General features: G+C 40.7%; 1 protein-coding gene across 16 annotated transcripts in view; it reads left to right on the forward strand.

Annotated features, from left to right (window-relative positions):
* The window catches only part of ABLIM2 (actin binding LIM protein family member 2), a 134,739-nt gene that overhangs the window by 41,731 nt on the left and 74,219 nt on the right, over positions 1 to 18,789 (forward strand). For all 16 annotated transcript variants that reach the window (XM_061468239.1, XM_061468260.1, XM_061468280.1 and 13 more), the window contains exons 3-4: positions 9,879 to 10,062; positions 18,651 to 18,766. In XM_061468239.1, coding sequence (XP_061324223.1) covers positions 9,879 to 10,062; positions 18,651 to 18,766 — 300 coding nt within the window. The remainder of the gene's footprint in view (positions 1 to 9,878; positions 10,063 to 18,650; positions 18,767 to 18,789) is intronic.

Raw genomic sequence — 18,789 nt, forward strand, 5'->3', positions numbered from 1 at the left:
CTCCATCAGGAACCTCTGATATTTGTAAAACTGCAGAACATTACATTCCTACTCACAGTATTTACAGATGTACAATGATGAAGACAAAAAACCGTTGAACAACCTGTGGAGAAGAATGACAAATGGCCATGTCTTGAGAGGGTGTGTAGGGGTATTAGAGGTCTGTTTGAATGAGTTGATCAGTGACAGATGATACTATGCTGGAAGAAGCCTCACTTACCTTTTTGAATAAGTTTGAGATGTGAAACAATTTCTTTGGTAGTGCTGGATAGATTATGAGGTTTCAGGGAGGCAGAGACATTAATTGCTTCATTTTTTTTAGGATAGAAGTGTAGTTTTGGATATTGCCAAACTGCCATCTGATCATTACCATGGGGGCTCTGGGTTTCATAATGCTAACAGCAAGTATATAGGTGCCTTTTGTATGTAAATTAAATTGTATAACTGAGGAAGGTCAGTATAAATTCATTCATTCCCATCCAGTTCTTCTTGCATTCCTGATAATGATTCTAAATAATTCTAAGAAAAGTTTTAAAAAATCAAACAATATTTGTTATTCAAGTTTGAGATACACATAAAAAATAATAATACTGTGAACTTCTGCTAGTTTTGCTTAGTATCAAAGTTTAATAGGACTTAACGGAGGTAAATAGGCATTATAAATAAGGTACTTATAATAGCTATTTTTATATATTATTTCTTCTTAAGTTACATGTCTGATGTGATCGTAAAAGGCTGCAGGGAACATGCCATCTAGCCTCACTTCAAGTTTTTACTCAATTTTTGCTTTAAAATATCTCCCATTTTAATTGGTTTTAATAAAAATGCAGTTGTAATAGCAGCGTTTTCCTTTGGAAAAATAAGGCGAACATTCATTAAACTTCAAGGGCATTGGTTCCAGTGTTTGTGAATTCTCTTATTTCTTGCTGCTGTAATGAAAGCACCAGGGGAAATGACAAATGGTGATGACTCAGACTATCAAATTAAAGCAAATTGTGTTGTCTAGTTCATTCTGAGAGTGTCTGTCAGCTCAGGACTGCTTCTCGTGCAGGATATGGTATGAGGTAAATACTGGCTTGGAGTTGGGTTACAACAGCATAATTTAGTGAGCCCATAGGGAGAGACTAGCATAGGATTGCAGATAGGAGGGATGTAGGTGCTGTGATTATGTTATCCTGGGTGGCCTCTTTGACCTTTCACAGTGATAGAAATTACCTTGTTTTAGGAGTTTTTGTTGAGTATTTATTTTCCTGTGATGTGATAGAACCCTGGCATTTCCAAAGTAGCAGTACGCTGTGTTACTGCTATGTTAAGCAGTATTTAGGGAATACTGGAAGTGTGAATCAAAGCCCAGTGCTTCTATAGCTTTATATATTTTGTATAGTCACTCTAGCAGACCTAATAATGGACACTTCATAGGGCATTTGCAAATCTATTTCCATGCAAAAATCATGCAACCTCTACCCTACTTAAATGGGAAAATGCCTGAAATCCCGCAAAAAAGCTGTTCCTTGTACAAGATTACTCATGTGAAAAGAACCATAATTCATCTCTTTGTACTTTACTGGTTTGATCTTGCTGAAATGAGGTAAGCTTGCCATCCAAGCCACATATATAAAAGCATGATCATTGTGTAATATCAGCTTTGATATCTATGTGTTGTGCCCCTAATCAAAATTCCGTGGATTGCTGTCTTGCTATAAATGCAGCACATGCAGTCTTCCATGCCAGCACCGCTAGCAGTTTCAAGTATACTTTTTTCCCCTATGAGTTTTCATCTATTTGTTTAAATAACCTGTTCGAACATATCACGTCTTCAGCTTAGGTATGTGGTTTTGTGTTGATTATTCTAATAATAATCAGTGTTTCTAATAATAATCAGTGTTTCTGATTATTATTAGAATCATAGCATGGTTTGGGTTGGAAGAGGTCTTAAACCTCATGCAGTTCCAACCCCCCGGCCACAGGCAGGTACACCTTCCACTAGACCACGTTGCTTAAATCCCCATCCAACCTGCCTTGAACACTGCCAGGGATGGGGCAGCCACAGCTTCTTTGGGTAACCTGTTCTGGTGTGTTACCACCCTCACAATAGATAACATCTTGTTCTTGTAGCACTGCAATTTCTTGGGGATTGTGAAAAGGTCCTGGGATGGATATATCATTTCTATGCCTTTTTTTTCAGTAGAACATACAGCACAACCCAGTTTTATATCACTTATTGTGAAGGCAGATTAATGGGAAAGGCTAAAACAGAATATTTCATGAAAGGATTAAAACAAAATCAAGTAACTTGGTAATAGGAGTGATTTGTTTGTTGTATCAAATGCATCTGCTAGGATATAAATATGTTAAAAGCTATGCTGAGTAATCTGAAGGACTCGCGTTTGAACATAGCTGTGGGTTTCACGTTTCAGAATGGGAGTCATTTACGGGAAGCTCACTAGTAAGATTTCAGAGTCCCAGCTTTTGGCCGAGCAGTAGTGGCTGGTGGCATGTGTGCCATCTCAGGCCCTGGAGATGAGCATAGGGACTCTTGTTCATCAGGGACACTCAGCAATGTGCCCATCGCTTTCCGAATCCTTAAGGATTTACAATCCCAGATTGTATTAACTCAGTATAATAGGAAAAACTATACTTCTGACTCAATGTTCACAGTCTGGCTTGGAGAGAATGGCAGTTTTGGGGCTGACTTAACCAATATCATGTTAGCTTAATACTTTATTTCACTGAAATAATGATGGTGATGGCAACTTTTATTCGTGCAAAAGTAATTTAATGCAGTGGCCAGTGGTTCTGTGTTGTTGTTTTGAGATTTTAAGCTTAAACTTTAATCAATCGCTAACTTTCTAAAAGCAACTCAACAACTAAAGCATGAAAAAGAAAATTTGGTCAGTTAGTGAACTCTCACAGTCACAAAGCAGTTGTTTTCTTTGTTTTAATCAAATTCTTGCTGCAGCCTTTCTTTGTATTTGTAAAGAACATTCTGCTGCCCCTCATGCCTTGGTTGTACACCGATCACATCAGCACTATAATGAAAGGTTTATTTTGTGTCATGTTGCATGCTAAGTCCGACGTATTTTTTTTTGTTGTTTAAAGTGAATCTGTCATGACTTTAAGCAATATTAGTAAAGTGTAATGAAAGGGACAGAGGAGGGACCATGCTTACGAGTAGTGGTAGCATTTCCATGAAGGTTAGCTAACTATCCACCCCAGGAATCCAAGTTTCTGTTATTTCTGGTTTCCAACTTGACTTATTTCATTTAAAGGCATACCGTTTCAGGGATTTAAATCTTTAGGGCATAGTAAAGCTATACATGCTTACTCTTGGCTTTATACCCAGAATGCTGAACAATACCCCTGCTTTATTTTCTTACTAATTATATTTTTCTTTAGTCTTTTCATTGCCTTGCTTTTCCCCTATTTACGAAACATGGATAGGATTTTCAAAGAAGTGCTTGCTGCAATTTCTGGGGGATAATCCACGGGCAGATGTTTGCATTGTAGGGGGTGGTTCCTAACTGGGAGGAGACAGGTAGCTAGGAGAGGTGCTTGGCCCTGCTGGGAATGCTTAGGTAGATTTATACAAGGACATGAAACAAATGGAGAGCTGTAGATCTTACCCAAGTTGAAATCAAAGTAGAACTGGAACAAAGTAGAATGTGTTTAAAAATTATGCCTGAAGTTTTGGATGGTAACATAAGGTTTGCAGCAGTAAAGATACTATTCACATAAAGAAGTTTTGAGCATACATAATTTCAGCCCACATTAGATAATGTGACGCCCATGAACAGCCTGTAGTTCTGTTGAATTGCTCATGTTCTCTTCTTAGAGTAATGTTTTTCTCCGTGCAAAAAATGTCAGTGCAAGGATGCCTTTATGCAGGGGGCCTTTCCATCTGTGCCATGCTCTTTCACCTGGGGATACAGCAGGGATACAGCCAGCATGCTGGAGTAGTTACTGGGAGTTTCACTGAACTAAGGCGATATGAAGCCTGTGTGGAGACTAAGAGAGAGCTGCATAAAATTCATCACTGCCATGGTGGTGTTATTCCACCTCCTGCTTTCTGCGAGTCATTAGCACGAGACCATCTGCCCTATCTGTGTATAGTCAGAGCAAGCACTTCATTTGCAAACCTGTAACTGGCACACAATGCTTCATTATGAAAAATCAGAAAATATTTAGTGTTGTTGCTTTACATGTGGTGGTTTTTTTTAAAGCTAGCTGTTTTAATCAGTTTGGCAAATGACAGCAGTTATTTTCATCATAAACATTTAAGGTGTTATTAGGTTGAAAATGATTAAAGCACATTATTCTGTTTCTTAAACCTCTTTAGCATGCTCGTAAATTTTAAATAACCAGATTAATTCCTTAAAATAAGAAATAAGTATAAACCAGGCATCTGTTCCGGTTTTCCTGTGAGTTGTTTTGATAGCTTGGAACAGTCCCATATATTGTGCAGTGAGAGATCCTCTCACCCTTAACACTATAGGAGTGCTTTCATAGAGCAGTATCACTGTCTTTAGGCTACTGAGAAATTCTGCTTTCCAGTAGGGAAATGAAAATGTAAATGCACTTTCTAATGCAAAAATTACTAGATGTGTAATTCCACTAGTTATAGGAGTCAAGTTACATAGTGCAGAGGTAACTCCCCAAACTCTACATTTAAATTAGTACACCTGAGTCACTAATGTTTTGTCAGTCTCATAAAAGCATTCTGAATCTCTAAGGATTTTGCTGCATCTAAGTATGTACTTCATCAGTTAACTTGTGGGTATCATAGCCAGTCTATCCTGAGAGCTTCTGAATATGTGCTGTGTGCTGTATCCTTTACATATTTATCAATGCTACACATGCATGGTGAGGTGTTATAAGATGGATATGATATATCCCCACAGTTCTTTGTATTTTTTCCACTCCAGAAAGTTGCTGGCTTTCCTCTGGCGGATGTGTCTGCCTTCCTGCAGTTCCTGGTTTGGAGCTGGGGAAGGGGCCAGCAGGTCTGCCCCAGACTTTTCTGGAGTTGCATACTGCTCTTGTTTACCATGGACTATCACAAAACAAGGTGAGAATGCAGTCCTTGAGGTTATAGCTGGTATTTCAGACATTATAGTTAAACACTGCTGGTGACTGGCAGGCTTGAGTATACTTGATTTCTGGTTAAAAAGACTTAGATCTCCTGCTTAGGAAGAGTAATTGGATTACGTGTATTATATACTAATGCAGGGTTATTCTGTCTTGCTGCTGCCTCACCTATGGACAGATGTTTCAGGTGTGAATTGATTAAGAGGGCTAGTGAGCTGCTATTATCATACCATGCAGACTTTGCATGCTCAGCAAACTGGGGAAGACTTCCCCAAAGCCTTCATGGAAAGCTTACCTGGACTCATCCACACCAGACCATGAGACAGAGTATCACAGTCACAGTTACCTTCTGGAAACAGGCTTAGACTGCTTCCAAGTAGTTGTGGTTCAGTTTGAAGTTAAGTCAGCACTGTAGTGGTGGATGTTTGCCAGGTGGTTGCTATTGCTTCTCACAGGCATAGTGGGCAGGAGAAGTGTTCCAGATATAATCATGGGCTTTTGGAGAATGCGCTCCCAGACTGCATCGATGGTGTTTGAAGGCATGCTATTTAGCTGCCAAAAGAGAATTATGTCAACAGTGTATTACATGTTATCTTTGGGGTCTTAGTCAGCCACTAACATCCATCTCGGAGATGGAGGAAGATACTAGAAATGGACAGAAAGCCGCACTGCAGAGGAAGAAAACTTTCATTTATCTCTGAGCAAGCAGAGATCTTTTTCTTGCTTTCCCTGTAACATTGTGAATGGGGTTTTGTTCCTTCTTTTGTTTTCAAGGTCTCTGCCTCTCTCTCCTGTGTTGGATTCATGCCTGGTTGCTTGCATTAGGCAGCAAATGGTAGGAAAATAAAATAGACTTCATACATGCAGTTACATGTAAGCAAACTGCTTGATTGTCTGGCAAGCTTAAAGCAAAACAACACTTTCTGGATGCATGAAAATCAGTGCATTTTACTGTTACTGCCTGCCGTAGTGTCGTATCCTCTGAGCCTCTCAGGACACAGCTGATATTCAGGCCCAGTATACAGCCAAAAAATTAATCTGCTTTTAGTAGGCTCATTTGCCAGCAAGGAACAGAGCGATGCATTTTATATTCATACAGTGCAAATGGAGTACTGATGACACACAATAGTGGAATAGTAATATGCTTAAAGTGCATTAATTAATTGCTATTGCTGCTATTTATTTCCATAGAAAATGAAGGGTTGGAAGGGACCCCTAAAAGTCATCTAGTCCAACCCCCACTGCAATGAGCAGGGACATCTTCAACTAGACCAGGCTGTTCAGTTCAGTCTTACCTAACCTTGAATTTTTAATATAAAACCATTACCCTTTGTCCCATTGCAACAAGCCCTGCTAAAATGTTTGTCCCAGTCTTTCTCATAGGCCAGCTTTAAGTATTGGAAGGCTGCAATAAGGTCTCCCTGGAGACTTCTCTTCTCCACGCTGAACAACCCCAACTCTCTCAGCCTTTCTTCCTAGGAGAGGTGATCCATTCCTTTGATTATTTATGTGGCTCTTCTCTGGACCCTCTCCAGCAGGTCCATGTCTTTCCTGTACTGAGGACTCGAGAGCTGGATGCAGTACTTCAGGTGAGGTCTTACCAGAGTAGAGTAGCAGGGGAGAACCATCTCCTTCGACCTGCTGGCCATGCTTCTTAGGATACAACCCAGGATACAATTGGCTTTCTGGGCTGTGAGTGACTTTGCCAGCTCATGTCCAGCTTTTCATCCACCAGTACCCCCAAGTCCTTCTCCAGAGGGCTGCTCTCCATCCCTGCATCCTGAGCCCATATTGATACCTGGGATTGCCTTGACCCAGATGTAGGACCTTGCACCTGGCCTAGTCGAACCTCATGAGGTTCACATGGGCCCACTTCTTGAGCTTGTCCAGGTCCCACAGAGTTATGTATATTTAGGTTCCTCAGATGGTCACATTTTTATAGGCTGCAGGCAGTAAAGAGTTATGGAGTTAAATTGACTGTGAAATCACACAGCATAAATGGCAGTGCTGCAAGTGCTGTTACAGGCACCAGGACAGGAGAAAAGTATCCTGGTTCTATGCAAGTAAATGAGCCTCTCAGATCTGTATGTAGTATTTTGATATCAGGTAACTGCAAATCATCTTGATGAGCGGAATTACTGAGTTGTTAGAGAAGCCTTCCTCAGGTATCCGCCTCAGAAATGGTGTGGCTGTCTTCCCTCTCAAGTCCCATAGCATACCCAGCTACTGGCTTGTTGCCAGACACCATAAGAGGAGACAAACACTTATTCACTACTTAAAAATTACTCCAAATGCTCGTAACTGTTCCAGATAGAGCATTGCCTTGGTGTGCAGAGTAGTACCAAGACAAGCAGCTGAGTTACTCAGTGTTAGTCTCTTCATTATTGTAAGTACTGTGTTTGCAGTGCTTTTCTTGTTTCACTAAGGAGAACATCAGTAATGACTGGAAGCGTTTTCTAGGGTTTGAATAACCCTACCTCCAGATACTCATTGTGGATGACAAGTGTTGGGTAGGAGTGAATCTGTGACATAACTCTGATTTCCTGTCCTAGGAGAGTAAGGTCTGGTAGTTGCCTTCAAACATGCTCCCTAGGCTTCCTTCAGCTTTCCTTTCCCTGATTTCTTGTCTCAGCTAGGCAGGGTCACTGCTCATGTAAGTAGTATGCAAGGGGCATAGCATCTTGGCTGAGGGGTGGCTAATGGGTCTGTTTTCAGAGCTAATTTTCTCAGCTTTAAATTCAGACTGTTTTGATATCCAAGACAGTAATTAAAGTGGACTCCCTGTGTTCTGTGGTCAGCTGTGTGTTGAGTTAAATGCTGTCCGATGGTTCAAAGAGTGTAGGAGCAGGAGAGGGTTTGTGATTCAAGTTGTGGCTGGTGGAGCATAGCTGGTGGGGGAGTGATGTGTGAAGAGCAAGGGAGGAGTATTTGGCTTGTGGAAATGTGACTTCCTCCATCCTGGAGGGTCAGTGTGTAAGAGGGGGAATGTAACCTCCTGTGCTCCAGATTCACTTCTGATTTTCTTCATTCACTGAAAAAGGCTGCCGAAAGAAGTGGTAAATGCTCATCCCTGGCAGTGTTCAAGGCCAGGCTGGACAGAGCCTTGGGCGACATGGTCTAGTGTGAGGCATCCCTGACCATGGCAGAAGGCTTGGAACTAGATGGTCTTAAGGTCCTTTCCAACCCTAACTGTTCTATGATTCTGTGATATATCAATATAGTTTTAGTATGACTGTTGTTTTCTGTCAGTGGTTAGGGCCGTGTCCAGGGAGAAGTACCACTTTTTAAATGCCCGCTCATAATTTAAAGTGGGCCTTGAGCCCCAGTTTCCTATGCTGAGTTCTCTGTCTACTGAGAAACACGATAAAACAAGGGTGATTGGATGTGGTTTCGAATGAGTGTCAGGATCCTATGATTCTTGGGTTTCTGTGGTGTATGTGTTATTTTGTACCTTGAACATGCCTGCTGGGTTAATTTCTCATAGTTTAGATGCAAGATCCTGGGATTCCAAGCAGGCTTTAGCGTGGGTTGGGAGGCTTTACATTTAAAAACCAAAGTGCTCGTGGACTCTCAGGTACCTAATAAGAGATCTCAGTCTTGAATGTGAAACATTTAGGTACCTCTGCTATTTTGGGACCAAGGCACTGAGCAGCTCTGCGGTGTTTTGTATGTGCGACCCAAATTTGATAAGCAACATTCCCACTCGCCTTCTGTAGGCTGCATGTGAGGAGTGACACTGCTGCAGTCATCTGTTCAGCCTCATTTGACAGTAAGCACCGTTTGCTACTGGAAGCACTTCCCCATGTGCACATCCTCTGGAGCAGAAGTATGTAGTAACAAGTGTGATGCTGTGACTCAGAGTAAAATAGTAGTCAGAAGAGCAGCAGAATCACCATTCTGAATTCCAGTTCTCCTGGAATAAGTTAGTTCAAATCTGTTTTCAAAGATCCTGGTCAATATGGATGAGGATTATCTTCTACATCCCTGTCTGCTTCTGCATGACATCAGCCAGACTTGTCAGATGGGAAAGGAGAGTTACATGTTCTCAAAATGCCAGCCTAGTTCTGTCCCTGGTGCAATGGAGAAAGCCTCTGAAAAATCTTACCAGCTTTTGGTTAATCAACCTTAACTCTTTCCTATGGATTTAGCTTAAAATCTGTAAATTGAGAGCTAGGATTATAAACTCTGCTTTTGCCTGGAGCAGATGGTTGTAGAGATCCCTCCAATTCAAGCTTGGTGAGTGATGTTTATCATGTAAATATGAGGTCTGATTTTAAAAAAGGACCTTGTAAGCCTGTGGAAGTTTACAGCAGTTACCATGCAGATCACACCTGGTGTTTAGAGGGAGCAGTATTTCAACCACTTTTGTGTCCAGAAGGAATATCAAGACAATTGTAATCTGTCAGAGACCTTTCTTTGTATCACTGGTGCTTTAGATCTTACAGGTTTATATCCCTTATGCATTTCCTTTAACCCGTTGAATATGTTGGGTGTTGTATATGCCAGCCTTCAACTAAACTCCTAAAGACTTAACTCTGTACCTGCAGCCACTGCACTGAGGTTAATATTTTTTACATGGAATAAATCCAAACTATTAGTGTACAAAATACATCAGTGATATAATTTGCTATTAAAGTAGTGTTTTTCAGATGCACAACTGTTCTTTGGTCATAAGCCTGTGTATTGAAGTGCTTTAGTATTCTACTAGGAGCCACAGGTGAAAAATGAGCATTGTCTTAGAAAGCGAGCTTTGCGTTTCCAGCCTTCTGAGTCTGCCTTTTCTTTTCCTACAGCTTGTGGATGTGACCTAGCTCAAGGAGGATTTTTTGTGAGACAGGGAGACTACATCTGTACTTTGGACTACCAGAGACTCTATGGCACACGGTGCTTCAGTTGTGATGAATTCATTGAGGGAGAAGTGGTCTCAGCACTGGGCAAAACTTACCACCCAGACTGTTTTGTGTGTGCTGTCTGCAGGTATGTGTTCTACGTTAAGTTTCATTTAAAAGCTAGATTTTGGAAGACCAATGCCAGGCGTTCAAACTTAGAGTCTGTAGATTGGGGGGGGGGGGGGGGGGTGAAGGGGAAGGAGGAGAAGGGGGTAGTTCTGTTTTCCATTTTTTACTCCTTAAAAATAGCAGAATAAAAAGAAATTTGGAGTGCCTCCCTCTTTCCCAAATGCTTTTTCTGTTATATGGTCTCTTATGTGTGAAGTTTTAAAGTACTTGTGAAACTGCAACTGGCTCTGCCACGTGCCACTGCCACGTGTCAGACCTTTTGCTCCAAATGATGCTTTATTTCTCCAGTGTCTGCTATTTTGTCTTTGTTTGGCTGAAGTTACAGAGTATTCCAGTGCCACTGGCTGAGTCTTCACTGACCTAACTGGATCCCATATTAATAGATTTAAACTGAAATTTCACAGTGGTGCTTCCCAGAAACTCTGAAAGTCATTTGAAGTAGGACAGAAAGGTCCTGGACTCACAGACAGTTACGTACATGTTGGATTTCACCGAGGATCTCCAGCACTATGGAGGTCACAAGTGATGCAGCACACAAGATATTCCCCTGCTACAGCCCAGTGTAGTTCAGTGGGATCATTTCCCTCCTGGATATGTTTGACGTTGTGACCCAGTGTTGGTGGGGATGTTTGCAGACTCTGCAATACAAGTGGTTGATGTCTGCTTGACCTGCATTTTAATCCTCTTCTGTGGAAAGAGCACAAACAAATCCATGAAGGCTTCAAGAAGAAACTTTTAAGTTCACCAGACCTTCAGGAAATGCACTGTTAAAGTGTTTGGAGCAAAGGGAAATGCTGTAGTAATTTCTCTGGCTAAACTTGAACCTTTCGCAGTACAAGAAGAGCAACCCTGTGTTCAAAGGGAAAGCACAACAGGGCACTGATGCACCACATGTAGGTACTATACATACTAGTGCCTCATCCAGGTGACTGTACACTCCAAAACCAACGTGTTCACGTTGCTGCGGCAGCTCATAAGGCTACTGGGCTCAGATGTCCTCCCATGCTGGTGCAGGAGGACTTCAAATTCCAGGACAGCCACGGTTCACAGCAGGATCTTGATTTATCAATTGCAGGAATAATTAAATAGCCAAGTTAAGGGGAAGACTGAAACTAACAAGCCATTTTTATATTCCATCTGTTCAAGTTTTACCAGGTTTAACAGGAGATTTTTTCCTTTTGGTTATTTCAAACAAACATCAAGAGTAAAGATAACAAAAAGCCCCAAATATATGTATCATTTTTAATAGGAGAAAAAGGATTTAATAGGGTAAGTGTGAATCTTACGTGTTAATGGCTGGCTGCACATGCATTTGGCCTGCAGCCTGTCAGTATTACAGCTCTTCTGTAGATGAGCACAGCTAATTCTCAGTATCTTTCTTCTTAGCACTAGTACCCTCTTTAAAATGAGGTAGTTTTTCATTTAAGAGGGGAAAAAAAACCCTGGTTGATTCTGTTTTGCTGCTGTATGTGCTTGTATCCTCAGCCACATCATTGGGGTTTAGCATTCAGGCATAAATTATTTACCCGTGTGTTACTGTACTTAGCAGCTTGGTACCTAACTTAGGTTTCAGTCAGGCTGTTGGATACACTAAACTCCAGCTGTATTTAGTCAGTCCTTCAGCTGATGTTTTGAAGATTGGTGGTAAAATTTGTCTCATCCCCCTAGAAATTTGGAATATTTTTCTGTAAGACTACACAGTACCTAACGATTCAGGTGAGCTGAATTGCAATACAGTGAAAGTACTCTCTGGAACAAGCTACAAAAGATCATGCATGTATGTTGAAGACATGCTAAAGCTTTTAAAAATCGAGTTCCTGATACTAAACTATTTCATACTAAAGAAAACCCCAGAGATATTTCCTTCTGTATACCTAAATCATTGGATTAAAAGCTATTTCACTGTTTCTAATTGCTGCTATGTAAAACTTCATTAGAGAGACCCAGATTTGCTTCTGTTGCTTTCCTTAGAAGGACACACAAAATCATGTTGTCTTCATCAGAGCCAACTAATGACCTGCTGGCTAGCAGGATTCAATTAGTGTCTCCTGGGGGGGTTATAACAGACTTGTGATGCAGAGGAACAGAAGAATCCTGTCATTGTTTATAGTAAAAACACTGGAGCAGGTCCTCAACTGCCCTAAATCAGCCCTGCTTCAATTACCCCAGTCTTTGCAAGCCAGGCATAATTCATGGTTTTATGGGAATGTGTGTCCTATCTGAACATCATCAGTATTTATCTTACTGAGTGATATCCTTAGTTAAAGTAAGGTGGGTAGACTATAAATACATTTGGTTTGAGCAAGAAAAAGAATTTATTTGTTTAAAACAATAATGTCAAAAGGCAGAAAGCCAGAGCCATATGGTTTTGGGTACAGGATTATAAAGCTCTTACCGTAGCCTGTTCTTTGGTGGAAGAGTCAGGAATGCCATTTGTCTCCTCATTTCCTACCGATGGGCAGAAACCTCAAATAACTGGCCAGGTCACACCGTCTGAGGCAGTTGGCTGATAATGCAAACTGCATTTGATCTTGCCTTTTACAGATGGACTTTAATGTGGGTGCTCCGTTAGAAATCTGACTTCCAGAATGGTGTGAACTTGAGAGGTGGTGACTTCCTGATGGTGGGGATGATCCTGCTCTCGAGGCAACCAAGCCTCTTACCAACTTCAGCAGGAACGTGTTGGCAGCAGAAGGTGCTTTGCATTCATGACATGGGTCTCCAGAATGTTGCAAGATTTTTAGGTGCTTTAAATGAGCACTTCTATAGTCCGTATTTCTGTAGCTTCTGAAGTAACACTTTTAAACTGCTCCTATGTTGAATAGTAAACCAGTGACAGCAGGAACTCCTTTCTTTCTTATTTTTGGAGAAGAGAAGATTTGAATAGAAACTGGTGGGAAGTGTATATTGCTTCAGATGGTACAATCAGTGAGAAAATCTGATGTGCATTCAGCTAGCTGGTGCACCGAGGAAAAAAAACAACCAGTAATGCAAGTCCAGTTGTCTTCTGGAGTCCTGATATTACTACTTCCGAGTGCCCAGTGCCCCACTGTTACAGAAACGTGCTGGATTCCCTGTTGCCCTCCTCTTTGAAAAAGCTTGTGTGTCAGAAACCCAACTCATCCCTGGGCATCTTGGGGCTCAGATGCAATAGGCCAAGGCTGCCAAGGTGAAAGGGTGAAAAAGTAGTGTGCAGAGAAAAACTATAAAAGTACAGTATAAAAAGTACAGATAAAAGTACAGTCATTTTCTGTGATTGTTTCTCTTTAACTTGCACTGACCAGGTGGCTCTTAAACAAATTCACATTTTAATGGCATGTTTGCTCTGCTGGCATAATGATTGAGGGCTTAGTCCCTTCTTCTTCTGCTGTTGATAGTCTAATGAAACTTGTTTTCTGTTGTGTTTTGTGATGCCTTAAACTAAGAATGAGTAGAAGAAAAACAACCTAGATTGAAAACTCTGAAAAAAACTGCTTAGTCTGAATTCCTGGGAAGTGGGTGAGAAATCTCATTCTTACAGCTTCATTAATTGGATGAGGCTGTGTCCTCCAGAGGACACCGAAGACATTTCCTCCAAAAGACTCACTTGCTTGGAAAGTGAAATAGTGGACCAAAATTAATGCTATCTGAAGCAATATAAGCTGCATTTTATTAAAATCATGCACATAGTTCTTATATGGCTGTCAGAGACAGGACTGTATGTCTCTTACGCAGGATGGGAAAGGGCAGAAAATTAAGTCTTGCAAGAATAAATGGGTAATCATGCCCATGGGAAGTCTTAGCATGTTAAAAGTTATATATGCTTAATACATCTATATAAGATGTATGGTCTGCATAGTGTTGTGCTGTCCATAGACTGTGATTTCAGTGTTACTGATGGGCTGTGTGTGCACAGGGTATCAAAAATCCGGGGTTTGGTTTTTTGGGTGGATATAATTGGTAAAGTTGGGAAGGGGAGTGTTTATTCACCCAGTTGGAGGAATGTATATAATTGTTATCCCTTTAATTTCGGTATTCGTATAATGAAAAGTTGGGAAAAATAGTTTATTGTGATTCGTAAATAATGAAGAGAAGGTCACTTTGACTCTTAGCTAGGGATAGATTAGCACATACATTCCATATTAATAACCAAATAGGTTTGTGTTTGCTTTAGAAAATTTTAATATCTAAGTATTACATTTCATCTTAATTTAGGAAGTTCTCTCTTGAAACAGCATATTGATAGAAGTTGATTATATGCTAAATAGAGTTAAATAATGTGTGGAGGGGCAAGAGGCAGGTGTATGTTCTTGAAGGATTTTGTGCCAAACCCAGGTCTAAAGCTTCTCTCAATCCATTTGTGTTTCTGTTACCTTCAAGAAGGTAATTCATTGTGGATAGGCAGTTGAATGTAAAAAAATCAGAAAACAGAATTTATTTTTCTTTTGTAATAAAAGATTTTCTAGTCCTAAGTATAGCGCTGCTGTTTCTAGAAAGAAACTGCAGGCTTTTGTGTATGTATGTCTAAAGAAAATTAAGATAATACTGAAAATTATAAGTTAAAATTCATTTCATTCTGAAATGTAGCAGTCATGCCAGACTTTCTGAGTATGCTAATCCTTTTTAATTGCTCATTTTTTTGGTGCTGCTGAATTTTGCAAGGGTTCTATTCCCACTTAAGCAGTACTGGGTACTTCTTAAAGCATCTCCTGAAGCTGGCTGCTTTACCTGGATGTTGAGGCTAAAGATTTGAAACTGTACTGAGTGTTCTTGACATTTTGATTCTAAACTGAATATATTTATCAAGATATTAATTTATGGTGCTTCCTGAGCAAAGGAGTCTTGCAGTGCGACTCTTCAGGTTTATGTATGGAGTATACCTATAGCCCTAGAGTCATGTAACGTGAAAGGGATCTGGGGAGGCTCTGTGGTCCAGCCGCTATCTCAAAGCAAGTCCAGCATTAATTTGAGATAACTCAAAGGATGGAGATCCCACAGGCTCTCTGGACGCCCTGTTCCAGCATTTATTTTTTTTTTTCATATGTTGAGTTGACATTTCCCATAATCTGTCTCATGTCTGCTGCCTTTTGTCCTTTTGCTCTGTACCTTTGAGAAGAGCGTGGCTCTGATTTTATATACATGTCATCAGGTAGTTTTAGGCAACACTAAGATCTCAGCATTTTAAGGCAGCACTAAGACCTCAGCATTTTAAGGCCAAATAAGTCTATCTGCTTCAGCCCTTACCCATGCCTCCTGAGCTCCAGCTCTGGACCTAGGCAATTTCACTGGTCTCTCTCCAGTAAATTTTGTCCTTAGGAGCCCAAAATGGTACACTGCTCTAGATGCAGTTTCTCAAATGATGAACAGAAGGGAAGATCTTATCCCTGGGTCTGCTGACGACGTTAATGCACATCGGGTATATTGGCCTTCGTTGCCCCAGGGACACTCTGCTTACTCACGTTCAACATGGTGTCCACCAGGACCTATACATCTTTTTTATGCTTTTCATCTGATTGACCCCCAAGGTGTACTGGTGCATTGGGTTATTCCTCTCTGGGTGCAGGACTTAGCATTTGCCCTTGTTGAAATTCATGTAGACAGTAGATAGCAAGTAATGTCCACTTTATATTGTCATGTTTAACACCATGGGTCAGATTTGTCCCTATGGAGCAACCTTGAGGGATGTGATTGTACCAGGCACAAATTAAAGCAGAATTTGATCCTGTAGATCCTTAGGTTGCAGTCTGACATTACACCTGACCCAGTGTAACTGCAGTCTGCTGTGAAATGAATAGCTTTGCTCTCTCCACAAGCCTGACCATATGCTTCTGTTAATTTTATTATATCAAATTTAGTTGGCTGTTCAGCTACAGAGAGATCAGTAATTTAAAAATCAGAAGGCCATCTGTCATAGCTGAAAAAAATTTAATGTTTTCTTTTGCCCCAAAAAGCTTGAATTCCACAGCAGCATAGGTTGAGGCATGGTGCAGAGAAGGACAAGATCAGTCAGGACCAGACCTTTCGGTGTCAGCACACAGTTACCCTGGATTAGACTGAGGGTGGTTTGTTGTTTTACAATAAAATTGTAAAACCAGTCATTTCTGGCTTTACAAATATTGTAATTGGGTGGATAAAACAAAATTAATTGGGAAATGAATCACAGAAGATGTATTAAAATCCTACAAGTCATTTCAGAGAGCTGCTCCAAATATGCTCTTAATTCTCATTTTTAAAATAGATTATCCAAGTGTGAAAATCACATTGAATATTTTTAAAAGGATAAGGAACTAATTAAAACCCATACATAGCAATGTTCAGTGGGTGTTGGTGGTGAGATACTGTATTCAAAGGCAGATACTGTGCTCTTAACCGCAAATGCTATGTATAGTCGTGCTCACAGTTTAAAGAGCTCAGAAACTGAAACCTTGTTAATTGACTGTTACCACCTTCTGTTGTGCCTTCACTCATACCGGTGCTGAAATCCTTGAGCAGGGCTGCTTGTGAAAGGGAGAGGTCAGATGTTACAGAAACACTGCCAAATGTGTTGTATACAAATTCGGGATAGTGAAGCAAACTCTGATTTAATTATGGGTTTAGAAGACCAGCGAGGGAAGGAAATGTCTACTTGTACCTTTGGGTGGACAGCTTCCAAGGAGGATTTCCTTTCTTAAAGCTTATCTCACACATGTGGAAAACTGAATAGAGAATTGAAATGGTTGTCCTCACCCATCCAAATGGAAGGGCACTGCAATTACTTACTAAACTCTTAGAAATTAAACCAAGATATGTTTATGGGCCAGGAAAGCCCCTACATGCCCTCCTCTCTAAGGAGACTCTGTGGCTTACTGTGGTGCCTGTGAGGTTTGGTATGTTTTGTGGGTTTCACCTCCGTTGCTCTGAGCCATAGAAGGTCAATTATTCTGTTTTTCTCTTCTAGAATCAGAATCCTAGGTCAGAAGGTACCTCAAGTATCATTTGATCCAGCCTTTCTTGGCAGATATGACATAGACTAGATGTCCCAGCACCCTGTCCAGCCAAATCTTTAAAAGTGTCCAACATCAGGGTATCCACCAGTTATTCCAATGGCTGACTGTTCTCACTGTGAAAAATTTTCCTCTTGTTTCCAGTTGGAGTCTTCCCAAGAGTAACTTGTGCCCATTACCCTTCCTCTTTCCATGTGACTCCTTGTCCTTAGGATCTTAAGGACCTTAAGATCATCTAGTTCCAACCCCCCTGCCATGGGCAGGGACACCTCACACTAAACCATGTCACCCAAGGCTCTGTCCAACCTGACCTTGAACACTGGCAGGGATGGAGCATTCACAACTTCACTGGGCAACCCATTCCAGTGCCTCACCACCCTTACAGTAAAGAACTTCTTCCTTATATCCAATCTAAATTTCCCCTGTTTCAGTTTTATCCCATTACCCCTTGTCCTGTCACTACAGTCCCTAATGAAGAGTCCCTCCCCAGCATCCTTATAGGCCCTCTTCAGACACTGGAAGGCTGCTATGAGGTGCAACATAAATGTAAAATAAGCCACTCTTGGGTGGTTTAGGGAGCAAAATAAAGTTTATTTTTAGCAAGAAGTATCTGTGCAACTTTTGTAGTGAAGAAAACCTCTCAATTGGTGTGAATCTGAATAGCGGTTGTAGGGGAATGTCATGCAGAATTGTAATGAAATGTTAATGAAATCATCTGATCAGCTGGACTTCACCATGAGGCAGAAGGCCTGTGTTATGTTTATGCCCCACTTAAACCATGTTTTGATAGCTCACTTGGGATTTAGCTGGACATGAGCTTTGGGTGGAGTGAAATCTGCTTCTAAATCCTCACTGTCGTTTGCTGCATTATGAAGTGATTTGTCCATTTGGTCCTCTTAGAGGAAAAAACCTCATGAGTTTCTGCACCCAGACGAGAAAGCTCACAGTGGAAAGCTTTTTGTTTTAAGGACATTGATAAAAAGGAAGGATTTAATTAAGTGTAAGGAGAGCTGTTGTTGAGTAGAGCAAAGAAGTAATGTAGAGGTTTTGAGGGTTATAACTGTGCTAGATTTTCTCCTATGAGAGTTCATTTGTTTTTTGAGCATAAAGATTAAGAAAAGGACTTTGATATGATAAAAGTTGGGAGGGCAAGTGTTTTACTAATATATATTAGTCATCTTTCTCATGCAGCATTTAACAACATAAAAGAAGCTGTATTTGCCTGTACTTGTTCCATGTAATGCAAATTTTATTTTCATTCTGTAATTGAACCTGTTAGTGATCAACCCTTGCTGATACTGCATTCCTTAGATACACAAGGATTTGGACTTGAGTGCTCAGTGTGTTTTTGTATCTTTAGATCTTTTCTTTTTTCTAAGTAGCTGTAACATCTGTATTTGCAATTGTCTGTTTGGTATGTGTCCCTTTGAAACTTGAGCCTCCAAATGGCTGAAAAATCATGAATGAGAACTGGGCAAGCAGAGAAAAAGAAACCGGAGTAATAATGAGTTTCTTTGTGGAAAGAGATTTAATTTCTATAAAGGCATAGACTGTAACCTGTTTGCTTTTGTTTCCTCTGTTGTAGGCTGCCTTTCCCTGCGGGTGACCGGGTAACTTTTAATGGGAAGGAGTGCATCTGCCAGAAGTGTTCCCTGCCCCCTTCCAGCAGCACTGGCTCTTTCCCTGTACAGAACCTGCGAAGTAAGTAGGGGTTTCTTCTTTTC

The sequence above is a fragment of the Pezoporus flaviventris genome, unplaced genomic scaffold (assembly GCF_033815535.1).
Source record: "Pezoporus flaviventris isolate CSIRO_AGI_PZ_B2104156 unplaced genomic scaffold, CSIRO_AGI_Pfla_v1 ptg000002l, whole genome shotgun sequence".
Classification (NCBI taxonomy): domain Eukaryota; kingdom Metazoa; phylum Chordata; class Aves; order Psittaciformes; family Psittacidae; genus Pezoporus; species Pezoporus flaviventris.